This window comes from Charadrius vociferus, unplaced genomic scaffold (assembly GCF_000708025.1).
Source record: "Charadrius vociferus isolate BGI_N301 unplaced genomic scaffold, ASM70802v2 scaffold59, whole genome shotgun sequence".
Taxonomy (NCBI): Eukaryota; Metazoa; Chordata; class Aves; order Charadriiformes; family Charadriidae; genus Charadrius; species Charadrius vociferus.
In genome coordinates, this window is record NW_009661371.1 from 7,924,826 (window position 1) to 7,943,362 (window position 18,537).

At 36.4% G+C, this 18,537-nt stretch overlaps 1 protein-coding gene across 1 annotated transcript in view; it reads left to right on the plus strand.

The window, feature by feature from the left end:
- Nucleotides 1-18,537, plus strand: part of PALLD (palladin, cytoskeletal associated protein) — a 201,474-nt gene that overhangs the window by 83,624 nt on the left and 99,313 nt on the right. Inside the window, exons 8-9 of the mRNA XM_009893734.1 lie at nt 536-655; nt 1,461-1,803. Of these exons, the coding sequence (XP_009892036.1) occupies nt 536-655; nt 1,461-1,803 (463 nt within the window). The remainder of the gene's footprint in view (nt 1-535; nt 656-1,460; nt 1,804-18,537) is intronic.

Genomic DNA, 18,537 nt, shown 5'->3' on the forward strand with positions numbered 1-18,537 from the left:
TCCAGAGTTTTTAATTCTGGTCAGTTTATACAGAAGAGTTAATTGGAAGGGATGGAAAAAATACTTTCTGGCTTTACTGGAAATGGGATTTGATCTGAAATGTTGCATTAAATACAGAAGATTTCAGGGAAGGAAGGAATGATGTGACGTTCATATTGGTGGTGTTATTTAATGACCCAAAAAGAGCTTGCAAGTATTAATTGTGTATGGAAACCATTACATTGATTTGTATGAATTAGTACTATCTGGCATGAAAATGAAGATACTGAGTATGTAAAATGACCGCACAGACTTTTGAGTGCAAAATTACTGTTCAAGGCAGGCCCCTTTTGAAAACTTAGCTTGGTAAATTTACTTGTTTTAGATACAAACTGATTTTCATTAAAGCCATTTATATAGGAAGCTCTTCTGCAGCTCTCACGGCATTTCTTTGTATAAGGAGCACTGTCTGGTGTCCTTCTAAAATACAATGCAAAAATGTTACGTGGTACTTTAAATAGTTTATGATGCAGTCTATTTTTCTGTTTATTTCCAGAAGAGATATGTACCCTTGTAATTGCAGAAACTTTTCCTGAAGATTCAGGACTTTTCACATGCACAGCAACGAATGAACACGGTTCAGTAACAAGCAGTGCGCAACTAACTGTCTGCTCAGGTATGTGATGAAGGGAGAGAGGAATTTCTAATCGTAAATCTTAGATAATTAATTTGCCTGTGAAGTTTTCAGTCCACTTCTGTTGCAGAAAAGGGCTGCTGTAAGACATGGGTTTGTCAACCACAGAGCATTCATATAAAGCAAACTGCACATTTTTATTGTCTCACTTCCTAGTTCAATATTTTTATTCATGTAAAATATATTTTTAAACTGTCTGCCACCAGCCTGACAGATTTTTAAGCATTAGGATTCTGGGACTAGATGGCAGCAGAGGCAAAATGAAAGCAAATGAAATTATGCTACCAAAGATGGCATAAGCCTTTTGTAAAAAAAAAAAAAAAAAAAACTGTGACATGGTACGTTTAGTTTTGTAATATGTTTACATACATATTGTTGCAGAATGCAATAACCCAGCTGCCATTGCAAACGTGCCATGTATACATACATCTTTCAGTATTTTTAAATAATTTGTTCCTAAATTATGCCAAGACACCAGGAAGAGGAAGTGCTGTCTCAGCTGTTGTTGTCTCACAGTACTTGCCAATCTCAGTTAGTGGCTAGATTCCTGGAATAGATTTAGAGGGATCCATAAGGTTCCTTATTGTATGTTTTGCATGGGACAAAGTCAGAAAATGAATAGTCAGTCGTGTATCTAATTCATCATGAATTATCAATAGGATTTAGAGAAAAATATCTGCACAGAGCCAAATAGATCTCACCTTTAATAAACTGAAAATAAAGTATGTGAGTACCATGTACTTTCTCTATTACTTGTCGGAGAGAGATTCTTTTTCATTCCTTTTAGCCAACTCAGAAAGTTCTAGTCATGAATCACTGACAAGAGAATCCAACAGTGATGATTTCCATCATTTCCCACCGCTTCCTTCAGTTGAAATCAGTTCTCTTGAGCTTCCTCCTAAGAAACATCCAGAGACTCACCAAGCGAACAACACTGACTTGAGATCTGGTGTGACAGCCCTTCAACTACAGCTCAATTCATCTGATGAAAAAACAAATGGCATCCATCCTGTTCATGGAGTAAATGGAATGATTAACAGCAAGCCAAATGGTGATAAATCCATCCCACCTCCAGCTGTCTTGCTTTCACCCACAAAGGAGCCACCACCTGTGCTTGCCAAACCAAAGCTGTGAGTATTTTTTATTTGGTTTTTTTGTCTCCTATAAACTTGATATTTGCTGAAAGCAAATTTTTGCCTGGAGCAATTTAGTGTTAGACAAATAATGGACAATGATTGTGCCTGTTCCTTGAGCAATCTTCTTATTACTGTGATTCATGTCCCAACAAAACTGTGTTCTTTCTCATAGTGCTACATCAAAGGGAAGTGCCTTATATATACAAAGTTCAATAGAAAGGTTTAAGACAAAGTCACAAAAAAGAAATAAGTGGTAGTGGCTGTTGCTCTGTGCTTTTTATTCTTAGTCACTGTACCTAAATGTCATAGTGGACTAAGATTCTTGCATGCTATTGCTGGTTAGCTATCTTTATTCTGAATGTTCTTGGTTTTGTGTAGTCAGTGAATATTTAGGTGGGTAATGTTTGTATTATTTCTTACGTTATGTTTATATATAATGCAACTCATTCTGCTGTCAGACAGATTGGCTCTTTTATAACTGAAGATCAGAAAATGAAAAGCTCAAGGAGGGGAGAGAGAAGTGAAAAAAGTTGTAGTAATGTTTTTACCCTATGTTAGTGATGATACTGTACTTACACAAGAGCGATCTTGTGCTGACTGTTAACTTACAGCTTGATTTTAGCATTGTGCAGACCCCTCTTTTCCATCTCCCTCAAGATTTTTTGGAGTGTGACGAAAGAACTAAAATGCTATTTTATTCCATTTGCGTCAGTGATCAGAAGGGATTATTAATTATAAAAATGTGTTTGAGAAGCAGCATGGCATATAGTCTTCAAGCTTATCAAGGTCATTTGCTTAATTACATGTTTTCACAGGATCACTTGCAAAATATAAAAATGCTGTTCTTTTAGCAATCATGTACTGAATTTAAACACACAAAAATACGTGCTTGGGGCAGCAAGTCAACAGGGTTCCCTTTCTGCAGTCACCACTTTTTTCTTTCTGTTGCTCTTTGTCATTCCAAGTAGTCTCTGACATCTGTAGAAGAGAAGGAGCAGTGGAAGAAGTAGAAAGACAGAGTGGTGGAAGAATAGTGTATATATAATGGTGATTGTATGTATGGGAGGGAGGTTGCTGAGGATGGCAATTTTCAGATGATACGTGGTGCGGAGGGAACCAAGTGGTCCTGTACCCAGCACATCTGTTGCAAGACCCATTTGTGAAGAAAGGAGGTAGCAGTTCCTGCAGAGCAGTAAAAATCAAATTTCGCCCCAGAGCTTTCTTTCCCAGAAGTAAGGTTGCCTTAGGTAAAGGAGAGAAGGCTGTGTAATAGACATCCTATTGTATAATGTTCACTGCTACTTGTGCAAATTTGTTTTGTTTTTAATCACAGAGTCAACATATAAACAGAGGTGAATATTGCGTACAGTGATGTGAGAGGGATGCTATTACAAGAATCCTTTAGGTTGCTGATGTCCAAATTGATGACCTTGGAGTCCCTAGTGCAGTTGCGCTTGAGTCCTGTATTTTGCCATTAGCAACACTTGATGTAATCTTGATTGCAGTCAAGATACATGTTTTGCTTGGCCAAAGCCAGTGTAAGTCTATGCTGCTGTCAGAAATGGAAATCTTGCCTTCCCCTCAGCCAAATATTTTGCTCCTAAGCACAGTGATAGCATAATAAAGGGAAAAGGTGCTAACAGGAGGAGGAAAAGAAATGTCTGGCTACCGAGACTTGAAACCAGCTTTCAGCATTTGGGAAACTGCATCCCAAGTCAAAGCTAACAAAATAATTGCATTAACGTTAGCTGAGTAGTAAAGTAGCTATCTCAACCATGAGAGTGATCCCTCTTGAAGAGAACTCATCTATGGAGTTCTATCTGTCCATGGAGTATTAGTATTTGATGATAGAAGCAGCATATATTAGCAATGACATAACAGCAAACATGTTTGTTATAACTTTTTTTAATATTCTTTAAACAATTAAAGTAACGTTGGCTATCTAGAAAGCTTGAAGCTTCTGAATATCATTAGCGAGTTTTATTTTTTTGATGAAGACCAACTCTGATTTTAAATTTCCTAATGAACCTTTTCTTTTCAAGCTTATCTTAACTCTTAAATTACTTAACAGGTTTATCTGTGTACTCTCTGAAAATAGTTTATTCAGCAAATGCTGAAATTAGTTGCAAAGAGTTTGGGAGTGATGGGTTGGTTTTTATTTGGTAATTATTTTTTTTAACAAGAAGGAGAGACTGAGTACCTTCTTGAAGTATGAAATACATTTGCGCCTTGACAATGCAGCTGAAACCAACACCTATAAATAATTATTTGATAACGATAATGCAAGAGCTGGCCTATGCTACACAGAGTTTCTGTAGTTGTCTTCAGGCTTGAAAAGTGTTTCTAAAGCCCTACGAAATGCTCAGTTTGTGGTTGCAGACACTGAAGTTAAATATTAGTTGTTGCCTCAGTCTGGTGCTGAGAATGCTTGAAACAGAGTTTAATGTGATAATATATAGAATTTTCTGGGGAAAAAATATATATAGAATTCACATAGAAAGCAATCAATATCAGATATTTGGCTAACAGAATTTAGAAGACAATAATGCTAAATATGAATAAAAGGCCCAATATTGTGTCACGCCTTGTTTGCGACATGAGTTTATATAGACGAGAGGAAAAACTGTTGAACCGAGATCAAAAAACCACAGATCTCAGCAATTCTGATTTCTGCTGCTGTGACCTATTTGAAGAGGTTGAGTTGTTAGTGTGGGTGGACTTTTTCGAAGCAATATTGGTGTAATGTGCAGATAAGCTTTCAGAGGTGTCCCCGTAAGTGTCTGGTATCTTCAAAATTAGGTAAATAAGTGTTAATATTAATTTCAGTATGTAGCCCGCGTGTGAAAGTGCCGCCTTAAACTTCTCGTAATCCTCAGTCTGAATGTCTGCAAAAAAGGCAGGATACTATTCTGTAGAACTGTATATAGCATGTCCGTGAAGAACTTCCATTCAAGTGGCCTAGTATTACTACTGTTTTTCCACGTGTCTGTTAAAGCAGTAACAGAAAAGAAGATGGCATTCATATGGATGCTGGATGTACTTACATATGTGATGTTAGCTGGCGTTGTCACAAGCCGTCAGTTCAAGGTTCATAGACTCAATATGATTACAGTGTCATGCCAGAATTTCCTGATGGGAGAGCTTCTCTTCAAATGACAGATGTTTTATGTTATGTTGGGAATGTTATTCCAGTCTGTCATGTATAATGATCAGAAAGAGTATTAGCTTAGCATCTTTTGCAGATGCAGAGAGCAACTGTAGGTATTGATAGCCTTCTTTCTGTAGTTCATCCATTCACAAAAACTCAAAGGAAGCCAGTAGAAAGTTATATGTTTGACACCTTTAAAATTAGCACAGCAATACCTGCCTCTGTAGAACGATCAACTTTTTTTTTAATTGCATTACTGTGAGAAGTAGTATTTCATACGAGCATGCATCACGCGTGCAGTGAAAAAGACGAAAGGGCAGAATTCCTGAATTCTGTCTCACCCAGTTCTCTTTGACAATGTTTTTTTTTTGCAGTGAAAATGAAAGGCGGCTATTAATTCTGTAAAAAGAGTACGTTTTAAAAGTGAAAAGCAGTGAGATATAACTTCTTGCACTTTATGAAGTTGTTGACAACTAGTATTTCCTTCCACAAACACGGCTATATTGTTTCCTGTTTTTTCCGAGATTTGGTGGTTTTTTCAAATGTATTCAGAGGTCTTAGGTTTTTTAATAATACACAGGAGAAATTAGTCATAAACATAATTAAAAAGATATCAAGCCATTTATATGTAACATCAGTAAGGAAAAGCTGAGACTATAATTAAAATTATTTCTTAAAGATAAGGAGTTAATCTGGTCAATATGCATCAACATCACTGCTGTGCGAGTTGATAAAACTTCCTGAACTAAAATCACTTGTTTTCATACTAGTTGTGAAATTGATGCTATTTCTTGAACTGAATTATTTGTTAGTTCAGTCTCTACTCCTCAGCACTGAGTTTTCTTTCATGGTTTCTTCTGTTTTGTAATCAATGCCTCAGAAATTTTTGGAAAGATGCTAGTTCAGTCATTTCTGGAATGTCTCTTATGCCCTTTATTAAGATGTTTATTTCACTATTTTTCACTCATCACTGAAATTATTCTTAACTTGATCTTTCTACTAGCTATTTGCTTAATTTTGAACTTACTTGTACTTCTAGTCACATACATGGTATGATGTTTATAATGCTTGCCCTGCAAGGCATTGGGTTTTAAAGACGCTGCAAAAAATTGTTACTTTCTTGGTAATAGTGTTTGATATATGCAAGTAGTAAGTCACTATTTGGACTATATTAGGAAGCATTGGATAGAAAAAGAATAGCCAACAATCCAGTGATTGATGCCTTGGAGTATACAAAAATCAGGTATAAGTCCTTTATCTACATAAGAGAGCCCAGGCCGCTGAAGCCCAGAGAACAGACACTTGTGCTGTAAGCTTTGAAGGCTTCACATTTGTTCTTGTGCAGAAGAACAACATTTTGGAAACGGTGAGGAGATATGTGAGGTAGGAAAACTCTTTTCCATCCAGTTCTGCTAATGTATATATAAATGTGATTTGCTTTAGCAGCCTAAGTTAGGAAAGACTGACCACAGGAATGCTCAACCTGGATGTTAATCATTGATTTATGTAGGTATTTGTTTGAAGTTATTACACCTTCTGATGAAAACCTGAATAGAAAACAATTCTTGCATAGTTTGAATGATGCAGAGAGCAGAGTTCTGCTGCCATTATCTGTATGAAACAAAATGTTTGCCAACAAGAGCCTTTCCCAGAGGTGGGCAAGATATTCCCCAACTCTTATATGTGATTCAACAATGAACTATGTCCTAGTGGGTTTTCTGTATTTCTCCAAAAGTTAAGTTGAAAACCAAAAGCCAGTATTATTAATTTTTGATTAGAACTGTGAATCAGAAATATGTTCAGTATATATTCAAGATTTATTTGCTACAGGAAAAATGGGGGAAATGAATGAAACCTTTGTCATTACAGAGATGCAAATGAAAAACAAAACACGGCTCTTAGAAAAAGTTGTGAAATTATACCAACAATAATTTAAATAAAAAAGCAATAACTTAGAATTCTATGGAGTCTGAAAATTCGCATTACAAATATGTTTTCTTATTCTCTATAAGACACTGGTTCACATACCCTGTGATACTTTCTGATAGAGAAAAGGTGTAAAGTAATGTATAATTGAGGTTCTTATATTCCGTAAGGCTGAACAAAATTCAAAGTTGTAAATATTCATAGCATTATACGTGGAAAGGAACAATACAATCTTCATCTGTACAGAAAAATTGTGATGCTTATTTTGTGTAGGAGTTAGTGATCACAATAAACGTGCAACTTTGCATTCATGATCAAAGGTCCATCCAGGTCCACTTCTTCAGTTTCATCTGCTGTGCTCTTTCAAGGTCGGTAAGGACCTTTGGATCCTTATCTTGCTAGTAAAGCCTACCCACAATAAAACTTTGATCTACACATATTTTCTACTGTGGTAGAAATAACTAATGCTAACATGGAGGAACAAAATTTGCTAAAATGTAAAGCAGAATAACTGCACATGAAGTTAATCACTTGATTATAGTACCTTTAGAGCGTCTTCTACATATGTTTTCACAATTAATATATGAGTGGTTCATTTGTAGTGCTTTTCTCTCTCTTATTTCATACCAGTATTTTTTAACTGGATTAAAGATAAACCAAGGAAAACTTTGGTGAAGAATTTTTGTTTCATTGGCTACTAATCAACAGGCATTTGTTATACTAGGACTAGGGTTTATAATTTACAAATAACAAATAATATAAAAGAATAGAAGAGGCTTTATGAGAGAATATACTAAGAAAAAAGGGCTTGTCTCCATTTTCTCAGCCTACTTGCTTATACAAAAGTTGAAAATCCTGAGAAGGAACAAGAAGCATTATAATGCCTCACGGTGCATCTCTGGACTGAATGCAGTAGATTAGGTTAATTTAAACCAAGGTATTAGTTGACTTCCTTCGTGATCTTAGATCACTGTGAAAAACCATGAGACCACTGGGAGACAGAGGAGAGGAAATTGGAAGTTATAGGTTGTAAGTTCCATTTATTTATCATGATCTGTATCTCACTCACTGTTTTAAAGAATGGAGTGTTATTTAGCTTTTACAAAAAAAAAAAAAATCAGTGGAACAAAGCTTCTGAGTATTTTGTGGTAGGTTAGATTGATGTTTGCACATAGAAGAGACGAAAAATCACAGGCGATAGGGTGTTGCAGCTGTAGAACCAGCTGCCTGTTTAAAAAGTATGCAAGGAGACCCAGTGAGAGGACTAGAATCAAAACTATCATTCTTTTTTCTTCAAGTTATAACGATGCTAAATCCTAAATCTTCCTACAAATCTTTAAGCTGTTCTATCTTTATATCCTTATGAGTAAAAGAACACTTTTAAAAACATTATATAGAAAATTGCAAACAGCTTAGGCACTATTTTTCTTTTGAGAAAGACGACCCAGTTTTGCTGAGAAAACTAGATTGTCTATACTTAGGATGTTAAAAAAATGTAAGTATAAATATATAATACTTGTGTGAAAATGCTGTAATTGATTTGCATCAAGTTATATCAGCACTAATAGAACTGCATGAACTTGAAGAGATAGAAAACTATTCCAGTTTCACCTCAAAATTCTGTAACTACTGATCAGATGGATCTATTCTGCATATCAATAATCCATTTGTTCATACTAACCTAAATTCATTTTTATGAGATGGTTCTAATCCCAGTGACTTTCATGATTCCTCCTTTAGATACTTAGTCACATGAAAATGTGGCAGTAATTTCTTTAATATTGCTGAAAATATACTCAAATAACTTGAAGATTGAAATGATGTGCTGGTCAGCCGGCTGTTAAAGGCAGTCTGCTCAGGCAGTAGAATGTCACTTTTTCTTCCACTTCCTACAGGTGACTTTAATGAAAAACTAAGAATAGATAGTAACTTGAAGTTGTAAATATAAATAATTTATCTGGGGTTTGTGCTTGTTCTGCTTTCAGTGACTTTAATTGCCTATTTCAGTCCAAGGAATAGCATGATCCAAAACCAGTTGCAGTTATTGCTGAGAAATTTCCTTTTTACCAGTGCCTTCATTAACATAGTGCTAAAGGGTATGTGTAAATGAACTTTAAGCCTGTTAAAATCTGCAGCAATAGAAGTCTGAACCTCTTTGTAACAATGGATATCCACAACAAGAAAGGTTAAAGGTAAGGGAGAAATGTATTTTTTAGATTTTTTTCTTTCTTCTTTTGGCACTGAAGTTTTCTGACCTTTAGTAGGTGGAGAGAACGAACTGTACATCCTGCTTACATAAAAGCTAATCAGTATTTTAACAGGAAAAGTCAAACATCCTTGAATGAGTTATAAAATATGTGTAGTATATACCCTCCCAAAACTACAGTAGTGTGTATGCCACCAGCATCACTTGCACACAGGACTTCTGCAGTTTTTTTCAGATTTTTATTTTAACACTGAAAGTAATCCACGTTATAGGATAAGCAGGCAAATGGAGGAAAATGAACATGGGTGCAGCCGCTAGTTTGAGTTTGTACCTATTAAGTTTTTAGTTAAACACATGCTGTAAGCTTGTGAAAATCTTTAGTGCCTCCAAAAGATTGCTCTCCCTCTTTTTCCTGCCTGGCTGTCACTTAGTAGTTTTGTTGCCTCTCTCATACCTTTGTTGCCAACTGTTACTCCCAGTTCCTCTCAAGGTACCAAGAGTAGGCTTTTTTCTAATGAAGCAAATGTAAATTAGAAGCTCAGCCTAAGTGCTAACAACCTTCTTCATTTTCAGTTGGTACTGGAAGTATATGGAATCATGCAAATACACAAATCACCAGTGTTACAGAATAAAGATAGCAAAGGTCGGGGGGGGCAGATCGTGCGCTTGGGGTGTCTTGTTTTTTTCTGTAACAAGGTTGAGTAGATCAGTGTGCCAGCAGTTTATGATCCACCTTTGAACCAGAAAATACAGGAGGAAATGTACTATCCATCTGCAAAAACAGCTTATGGTAGTCTTATGATAACTGTGAACTAAAAGCATTGAGATGAAACATTTTGACTTTTGAAACAATTCTGTTGATTTTTGTTTCTTTCCTTCTTGCTGAAATAACTGGATGATTTAATACTTGGAAATGCTCAAGCAAAGCAACTCCAAGTGTTCAGTTCTTCTAATATGCAGCATTTTTTGAGAGGTTCTCAGCATGTTTTTTTGGTAGGGAGTTCCTGTAGAAACGTTCAAGGATTCTCTCTTTGGAATTTGGCTTGAAATCTGCAACAATATAAGCACTGATTAGTAATTGCTCTATCGTTCTTTCCTTCAAGAAATATAAAAAAAAGAAGGTAATTTGAGGATTCACTTAACAAAGATAATTTCTGAAAAGCTAAATTACTGCATACTTTTTTGTGTAATATATATGCAAAAAAAAGTCACTAAACTGATTACAAATTCAAGTGATGGCTACTCTCAGGATCTACTGTTAGGGTGTCTTCTTGGTTTAATAAACTTGTTGCTGGAACTTATCTTATGGCAGAAACATCTAACCACCTGCAATGAGTCCTGCCCATCTACCTGCAGTTGGTCATGCCCATGCTTTAAAAAATGTTCTGCAGAAGTAGGAACTCACACTTGGGTAAGGAAAATTGCTGGACTGGATGGACAGCTTATGAAGTTTAATCATAAACTCACATAGTTACAGAGCTACTTGTTTTTATTATTCTTCTGTTCCCTCCTGACATATGCCAGGGGTTGTTTTTATTGAAGTGATATAATTGTCTGATGGTTTCTGTGCTTCTTCCAACTGCGATTATACTACCAAGCTTTCCTTGTATGTCATTTCAAGTTTTCTTCCTTGTCCTCAGGTCTATCTTTCATTATCTTTTTCATTCATTTATAGTAACTCTGTTTTCATTTTCTGCCCCATGTTAAGAAATATTTTCTGGTTACAAAAACAGGAGGTTGGAACTCAGTGGCATTTGTTTCTGTCTGGTTCAGTACGCATGCTATAAAACTTTGGATAAAGGATTTCCATGTGCTAATTTTTTGTCATATACAGAATCAATAGAGGTGCCAGGATTTAAAGATACTAATATGTCAGTCACTTAAAGCTTTATTCTTAGTTTATGTACTCAAGCAAATGCCCAAACGAAACAGATTGGAGAAGACCTAAGAACCACTGAACAAGTGCTGCAGGTCCTGTTTTGTCAGCCTTATTAATACTATCAAATATTTCTTGTCATAAGAAGCCTTATTGCTCTGACAGAGACATTTATGGAGGTAAGAACAGAAAAGGCTTATCCAGTGGAGGGAGCTGTGTTGCTTGGGTAGATGTCTGTCAGGAAGTCAGCTTGATACTCTCTAGAATACTGAAAAAAGAGTATGATAAGAGCCGAGGGGGATGGGAGGGAGCGGACCACTTTTGTTCGTGCCCTAGCAGGAATACGAAGTTGGAAGCATGAGTGTAGAACTTGGCTACGGTGGGAAAGTTGTGTATTCAGTTCAAAACCAGCAGTAGTGAAGGCAGAAAAGACCCCAATGCTTAGGACAGGACGCTAGCAGTGTTTACACTCAACAGTTCAAAGACTAATAAGTAAAATGTCTCCAGGGGATTACAAAGGAGTCTTGTATCAAAGGTCTTTGTATCAACTAGAACAGTTGTTTACTAGAGATATAATCACCTTTTTATCTTATGGTAGACTTGATAATATATAATATATCTAGTGTGTGTGTGTGCATAAAAAAAAAAAAAAATACTCATGAGAACCTAACATGGTTGAGATCTGTGATGTTCTAAAATTCCTGCCTGTTACCTTGTGTCAGGCTTTTAGGTGTCCTTGCAAAATGCTGCAGTGTATTTAGTCAGAATAATAATTAACATATATGAAGCTAATGGAATCAGACACCTAGTAAGTGTCTCAAAATTTTGCTTCCAGTATGAGATCTAGGCAACTCTTATATGACCTCTCAAAGGTGCTGCATTTTTTGTTTTGAGTAATTCTTTGTTATCACTCAACACAGATTTATTAAAGCACATCTGTGTGATGTTTGGTAACACGCACTGTATAAAATATCTTCAGTTTTCAAGAATGTGAAGCATCAGCTCAGTACTACTGGAGATCTGCATATTTATCTCTCTTCCACATGCCTTTACACAGGCAAGTTATTAGTTTCTTGCATGTTCATGCAAAAAGAAAATTTGTTTCTCATCTCCGTTATCTTTATTCTGGAGTTCATCTGTATTGCATGGACTGATAGTTGGAAACACTTTTCATGTTCTTCTGTATGTATTTGAAAGACACGGTTGCAAATATTCTGAGTGTTTTCATTCCTTCTCCCTCTCTTTCTTCTCCTTCTCCCCAACCATGTTGACCACTCCAGTGTTTCTACTTGTAGTTTCTTTTTGTTTCTGTAAACTATTCAAGAAACATACGTGCCCTGTGTTTTTTCATGTTTCACTCAAACGCAAGATTTTGTCCATCAAGGTTTTGTCCAACAAGATTTTGCTCACCATCCCCCTGCCTCACCTTTCTCACCTCTCTGTGTTAAATCTTGTAAGTAATAGAAGTAGAACTGTCTTCAATTATTTTATAATACCTAACCTTTTTTTTTTGATTGCAGTTAGAACCAGATAACTGGTGTGATATGTGAATTTTAATTAAACAGTGAGTTTAGGACAAAGTGAGATTTCTGTAGGTATTACTCTCTTAAAGTACTGTTCTATTTAAAATCTTTCCTGTGAGACCTGAAGAGCTTTCCCTATGTATTGTTCCTCAATAGTTCCAGCTTTTCCATATGTAAGGTTTTTTAAAAGTACTGTATGCCTATTTGTCAAAGGCTGGTTATTGGTGTCTCCATCAGTGAGTTAATAAGTTCTTATGGTAGGAATGTAACTTTGTATGCATTGGGTTTTTTTAAGTCAGATTTAGATTATACTTTATATTTTACTCTTCTAAGATCAAAAACACTGGAGTTCAGATTCAGCAGTGATGAGCTGGATAGTACAGAAGCGTGGAAGATACAGATTTTAGGTCCATGTTTAATCTTCATAAAGGTGTTGGATCCATCACCAACCATGTTTGTAAACATCATCAGCTGCTCTCCTTCTCTACCTCTATTTCTGGCAGAGCTAGACAGAGCAACTTGCCTTCAGATGGTCTTTCAGGGCCACCAAAATAAGGTTCATCCCAAAATTAAGCAATCCCTTTCCCTTCAAGCCTCTTCAATGTGATTGGTCCCTAGCTTTTAGTGATAAATGTATATGGACTCCTGACTTTTGCAAAAGAGACAGGGACTCTTGCTGCGTCAGGAACTATTCTAACCTTTGTTCTACTGGGCTTGCTATGAATCGTCATTTTTTCCATGCTATTTTTCATTACATGATGACATGACAAAAGCCATTGGCTCACCATTTTCTTCACAAATATTCTTGTACTGTGCTGGTTTTGCTCTCCTGGTTTGCCCTAATTAGCTGCATCACAATATTTAAATGTCACAAAATCCTTTCCTTCTACTTTCATAGATCTCCTTTTCCTTTCCCTTTCTGCTGTGTGGGCTACAAATTAATTAAATAATGTATTAGAAGTATGTACTAGTCAATTGTTTTGTCTTGTATTATCAATTGCATTTGCAAACCTTATTTTGAGAATGATTATAATTTTTGGTAATTATTTCATAGGCCTTCACTTTACTACAGATAGGCATCTGTTAGATTTCTTAAGCTGTCCTTTTGCAGTTATTCTTAAACACACTAAATATCAAGTGTTATTCTTTCTACTTTTCTGTTTCTACTATTCCACTGCCTTCATCCAACCTTTCTCTGCATTTACCTCCCATCGTCTTGTCTTCTACAACTTTTCCTCCTTTCCTAATGCCTTTCGCATTCTTACTGTTTCGTTACATTAGATCTTTAGTCAGCCTCATTAACAGCAAACAAAATATACTGGTTGTCATACATTAGTTCAAGTTGAGCTTGTGCTCTCATCTGATTTTTCTCTCTCTAAACTGATTTCTGACTCGCTAATCTACGTGTAAACTTTGTTAGTTACTAACAACTGTTGTTTGTGAGCTAAATGCTAAGAAAAAGCTGCATGTTTAGTTACTGACCATGAAAAGGTTGAAAAATCACGTTCACTTTTCACCAAAAAGGGAGGGCTCTTCAGACCGTATGATACCTGCAATGCAAAGCAATAATATTCTTATGCAAACAAATATATTTTTGGTGACTGAAGAATAACTGAAGTCGAATTGATCAGAACTACAGTTTATCTGTTTCTCATGTGACTGTGAAAACACTAAACTCATAAGCATATTTTGGAGGTCCCAGGTCCCAGAATATGTAAAATACCTGTCAGATGTAATGACATGTCAGAAGATAGTTTTACTTAAATTTGTTTGGAGTTTTCACTAGCTGTCAGGATTCATCAGAAATTTGAAGACTGTCTAAGATTACAACCTAGGAAATAATGTGAAATGTAATAAGGAAAATAACAAAAGTCATAGAATCATAGAATACTTAGTGTTGGAAGGGACCTTAGAAGGACATCATCCCTGCAATGAGCAGGGACATCTTCAACAAGATTGGGTTGCTCAGAGCCCTGTCCAACCTGACCTTGAAAGGGGCATCACCACCTCTCTGGGCAACCTGTGCCAGTGTTTCACCAGTGTTAAAACCATTACCCCTTGTCCTATTGCAACAGGCCCTGCTAAAAAGTTTGTCCACATCTTTCTTGTAGACACCCTTTAAGTACTGGAAGGCTGTAATAAGGTCTCCCCGGAGTCTTCCCTTCTCCAGGCTGAACAACCCCAACTCTCTATTTACCCTCATAGCAGAGGTGCTCCAGCCCTTGGATAATTTTTGTGTCCCTCCTCTGGACCCGCTCCAGCAGGTCCATGTCTTTTTTGTGCTGGGAGCTGCAGAGCTGGATGCAGTACTCCAGGTGGGGTCTCACCAGAGTGGAGTAGAAGGGCAGAAACACCTCCCTCGACCTGCTGGCCACGCGCTCTTGTGATGCAGCCCAGGATATGGTTGGCCTTCTGGGCTGTGAGTGCACATTGTTGGCTCATGTCCAACTTTTCATCCACCAGTACCCCCAGGTCTTCCTCAGCCAGGCTGCTCTCAATCCCTTCATCCCCTAATCTGTATTGATACTGTGGGTTGCCCTGACCCACGTGCGGGACCCTGTACTTGGCCCTGTTGAACCTCCTGAGGTTCACGCAGGCCCAGTTCTCAAGCTTGTCCAGGTCTCTCTGGATGGCATCCTGTCCCTCAGGTGAGTACACTGCACCACACAGTCTGAGTGTCTGTGTTTTTGCCTGTTTGATAGATTTGATAAATATCAATCCATTATAAGTATGCTGATTTGACATCCAGAGAATGATGGCAGCAGCTGAAAAATGCATTTAGGAAAATGGGTAGTATGCCATTAAAATCTGTTTAACGTTTTCAGTAAGATCTGTCTTCTGTCTGTGTTAGAGACTTTTACAAATTAGTTTCCAGAAAATAATTGAAGGATATGACCTATGTTTACAAAACACAGAAATATTTAAGACTGAGCGAAGAAGCTTAGTCAGTTAAAATTCCTTGGGGAAGTTCACAGCAATTTAAATTCTTAGTATTTTTAGTATATTAGTGCCAAAAATTTACGAGTATTTAGTATTCTCTCTGTCATTCATTTCATTAAAGTCAATTCAGTGCAAGGGGTAGTAGTTTACTCAAATCCTGTTGCAGTTGTTGATATATGTCTGCAGTGAAAAATGGAGATGGGGAGATAGAAATAACAATGTAGAGGAAAAATTTCTCTTGCTTAGATTATTGCATGAAAAATCTTTGGCTTAAGAATTTAAAAAGTACAATTAAAGAGTTTCTTTACATTTTTTTTTAAAAGACTTTCTATTACAAAAATATTTGTAATAGGAAAAAAAAAAGTTAAAGTAACTAGGGCTTGAAATCGCTTTTCCTTCATTTCCTTTCCCTCACTTGCTGTCGTTCATGCGCTTTCTCACTCACACTTGCTCTTGCCTTCTCTCTCCCCGCTTCTTTCATTCCGATGGAAAGCCTTCCAAATTCTGACAGATGAACTACTATTAGCATAAGATTCATCAATTCAGGATAAGGACTATTTTACGTTAATTGCACTGTCATGTTTTCATGAGGCCTCAATAGCTTCTTAGCAGAGTCAGAGGAAAAACTCATAGCGTATTTTTCATTTCAAAAGCAATAATGTAAGAGCTGCTGTAGGAACTCCTTTTCCTGGTTTAGAATATAGCTGTTCTGGTTTAGAATATAGCTGTTGCATTCATTTTCCTGCTTCAAGAAATTAAATATTTGGATGATCCTGACAGGTCTGTACTTGCAGCTTCAGAATCACTTATATTCTGTTATAATTCCTAATATAAAAACAACATATAAAACCTATAAATTCTAGTGCCTTCTTGGAACTGCCATATAGTGATTAAGACTTTGTTAAATGCAGATCTTCCTCTACACTCCATGCAAAACTGGATCTGATCTCAATGTACATACACAAAAGTATAACAGCAATTCTTATTTCCTTGAATACCAAGCGAGACATTCTCTTGTTGATAAACTAGCTACTTCACCTGAGGACCTGCCGTGCAAATGGGAAGCTGATGATAATTTCTGAATGTAGCAGATGTGAGTTTAACATGCCAAACCTTGGTTCTAGTTTTAAATATATGTAAATAGAGGTATAAAAATATTAGAAACATATCTGAACCTGCAAGTGGTCTGTGGGATACTATTTAAAATTTCTCACTAATTGCAGAAGGATACTTTCTCATTATGTAATTTTCTGTTTATTCTGTGCACTAAAGACTGGGCTGGAATCTGGAAGAAAATACCATTCTATAATCTCGTATATGTGCAATATACTTGCCAAACATTAACAGGTAGTGATCTTATGGTAATTTATCTGAGTTTATCTCATGGACTTCCATGAATTACCCTGCCAGTGAATGCATTGTGCAAGTCCTTTGGTATTTTTTCCCCTTTCCTATCTGTATCTGTTTCCTTTTTATGTTTCCACCTGTAGCTGATTTCTTAAACTAAGGATTTCTTTGGTTTTTATTTGTGTTGGCAACTACAGTCCATGTTGTTATTTTTTTTAATTTGGAAGAGAACGAGGGAAGTAAACAAACTTTACTAAGCTTAAAGCCTCTAGAGTCCTAATGAGGACCTGCATTCAGAGTATTTGAATGCCACCTCTTTCTAGTTCAGCTTCTATAATACGAATTGGGTAAGCAAATCTGGTATCTCTGCAGAGCCTTCTCAGGTGTTCAAGAATAGCAACAGGTACACAAGTAGTGATCTCGTTGAAAAAAATGACTTTGTGGTTCAGTAGCAGCATATTTCTCCCTGGTAGCTGAATAAATTAGAGCATCAACAGGACATGCAGTTCGAAAAGGCAAAGCAGAATGGCATGGATTGCTGCTGTTGTAGTTTAGGGAAAGTTTAATGAATGTCAGGTAGCACGCTTACTTCGAGAAAGTCACCTACTAATTAAGTACTCACGGAGAAAAAGCTCAACCAACCTCAAGTGACAACAGTTTTATTGCAGCAGTTTGTTTCTGGTTTTGTCTAAAGGATGGACGTATTTTTATTTTCCACATTTCTGAATTCAGTAGTAACATTTTCTGTTGTGGCACTTTTAAGAAAAATGCTTTTTATTTTATTATTAAATATTCAAAACCCTACAATACTGAAATGGTAAATGTTATTGGAAAGGTCTGGTCTTATTTTCTGACAACTGATTGTTCCAAACGTGCATATAAATTACATCTGTGAAAATCAGTTAATTTTCATAACTGCTTACAGGATAAAATAGTCATTGGAGATTACACAGAAGTGAGAAGTCCTCTTAAGTGCTTCATTTTATCATTTTTTTAAACTCATTTCTATGGTATTTTAAATACTTAGGGAAATAGTTATCATATTGGCTTAGATGTTATTGGCTTGCTGAAATTGCTTAGAATTTTGAGTTGGATACATTTCAACTTTTGTTTACTTTTATAATGCTTACTGGGAATTAAACTCTTCCTCCCTAAAGTAATATAGGATAAACAGTGTTTTCTGTCGGAAACAGAAATTCACAACTACCCTTTTGGCCCACTTACTAATCATGTTTACTTAACTCTCAACACAGTCTAAAGTGGACTTCAGTGACATTTGCAGACTTTGTTATCTAGTAAATGCCTGTCTGAGTGAAACTGCCAAGTCAGCCCCTGAAGTCAAAACTGTGTGCCTTCAGCTTCCATTAAAACACATAAACATGGTGCTGGTTATCAGTAAACACCATAGAAACATGCAGCATAAAATAATAAGCCTGAACATCCTATCAGCGTCCATAGCCATTGGGATCACTTAATAAGCCTCATCCTGGCTTTATCGAAGTCACAGACAATTTTGATGATGTGCCACAGCTGAGCACTGTATGTTGTTCATCTAAAACACCTGCCTCAAAACAAAATATTCACAATAGGGGGGGAGGGGGCAAAAAAACCTTACAAATGTCCAGAATTACAGATGTCCACCCTGACTGTTGCTGTAGTATAGGTAAATATATCTTCTTTTTTCCTAGTGTATGTGTTTGTGTAGACAAGAGACTAAGAATTAGATAAAGATAGCAGAGATGTTTAAGTCACTGAGATAGGA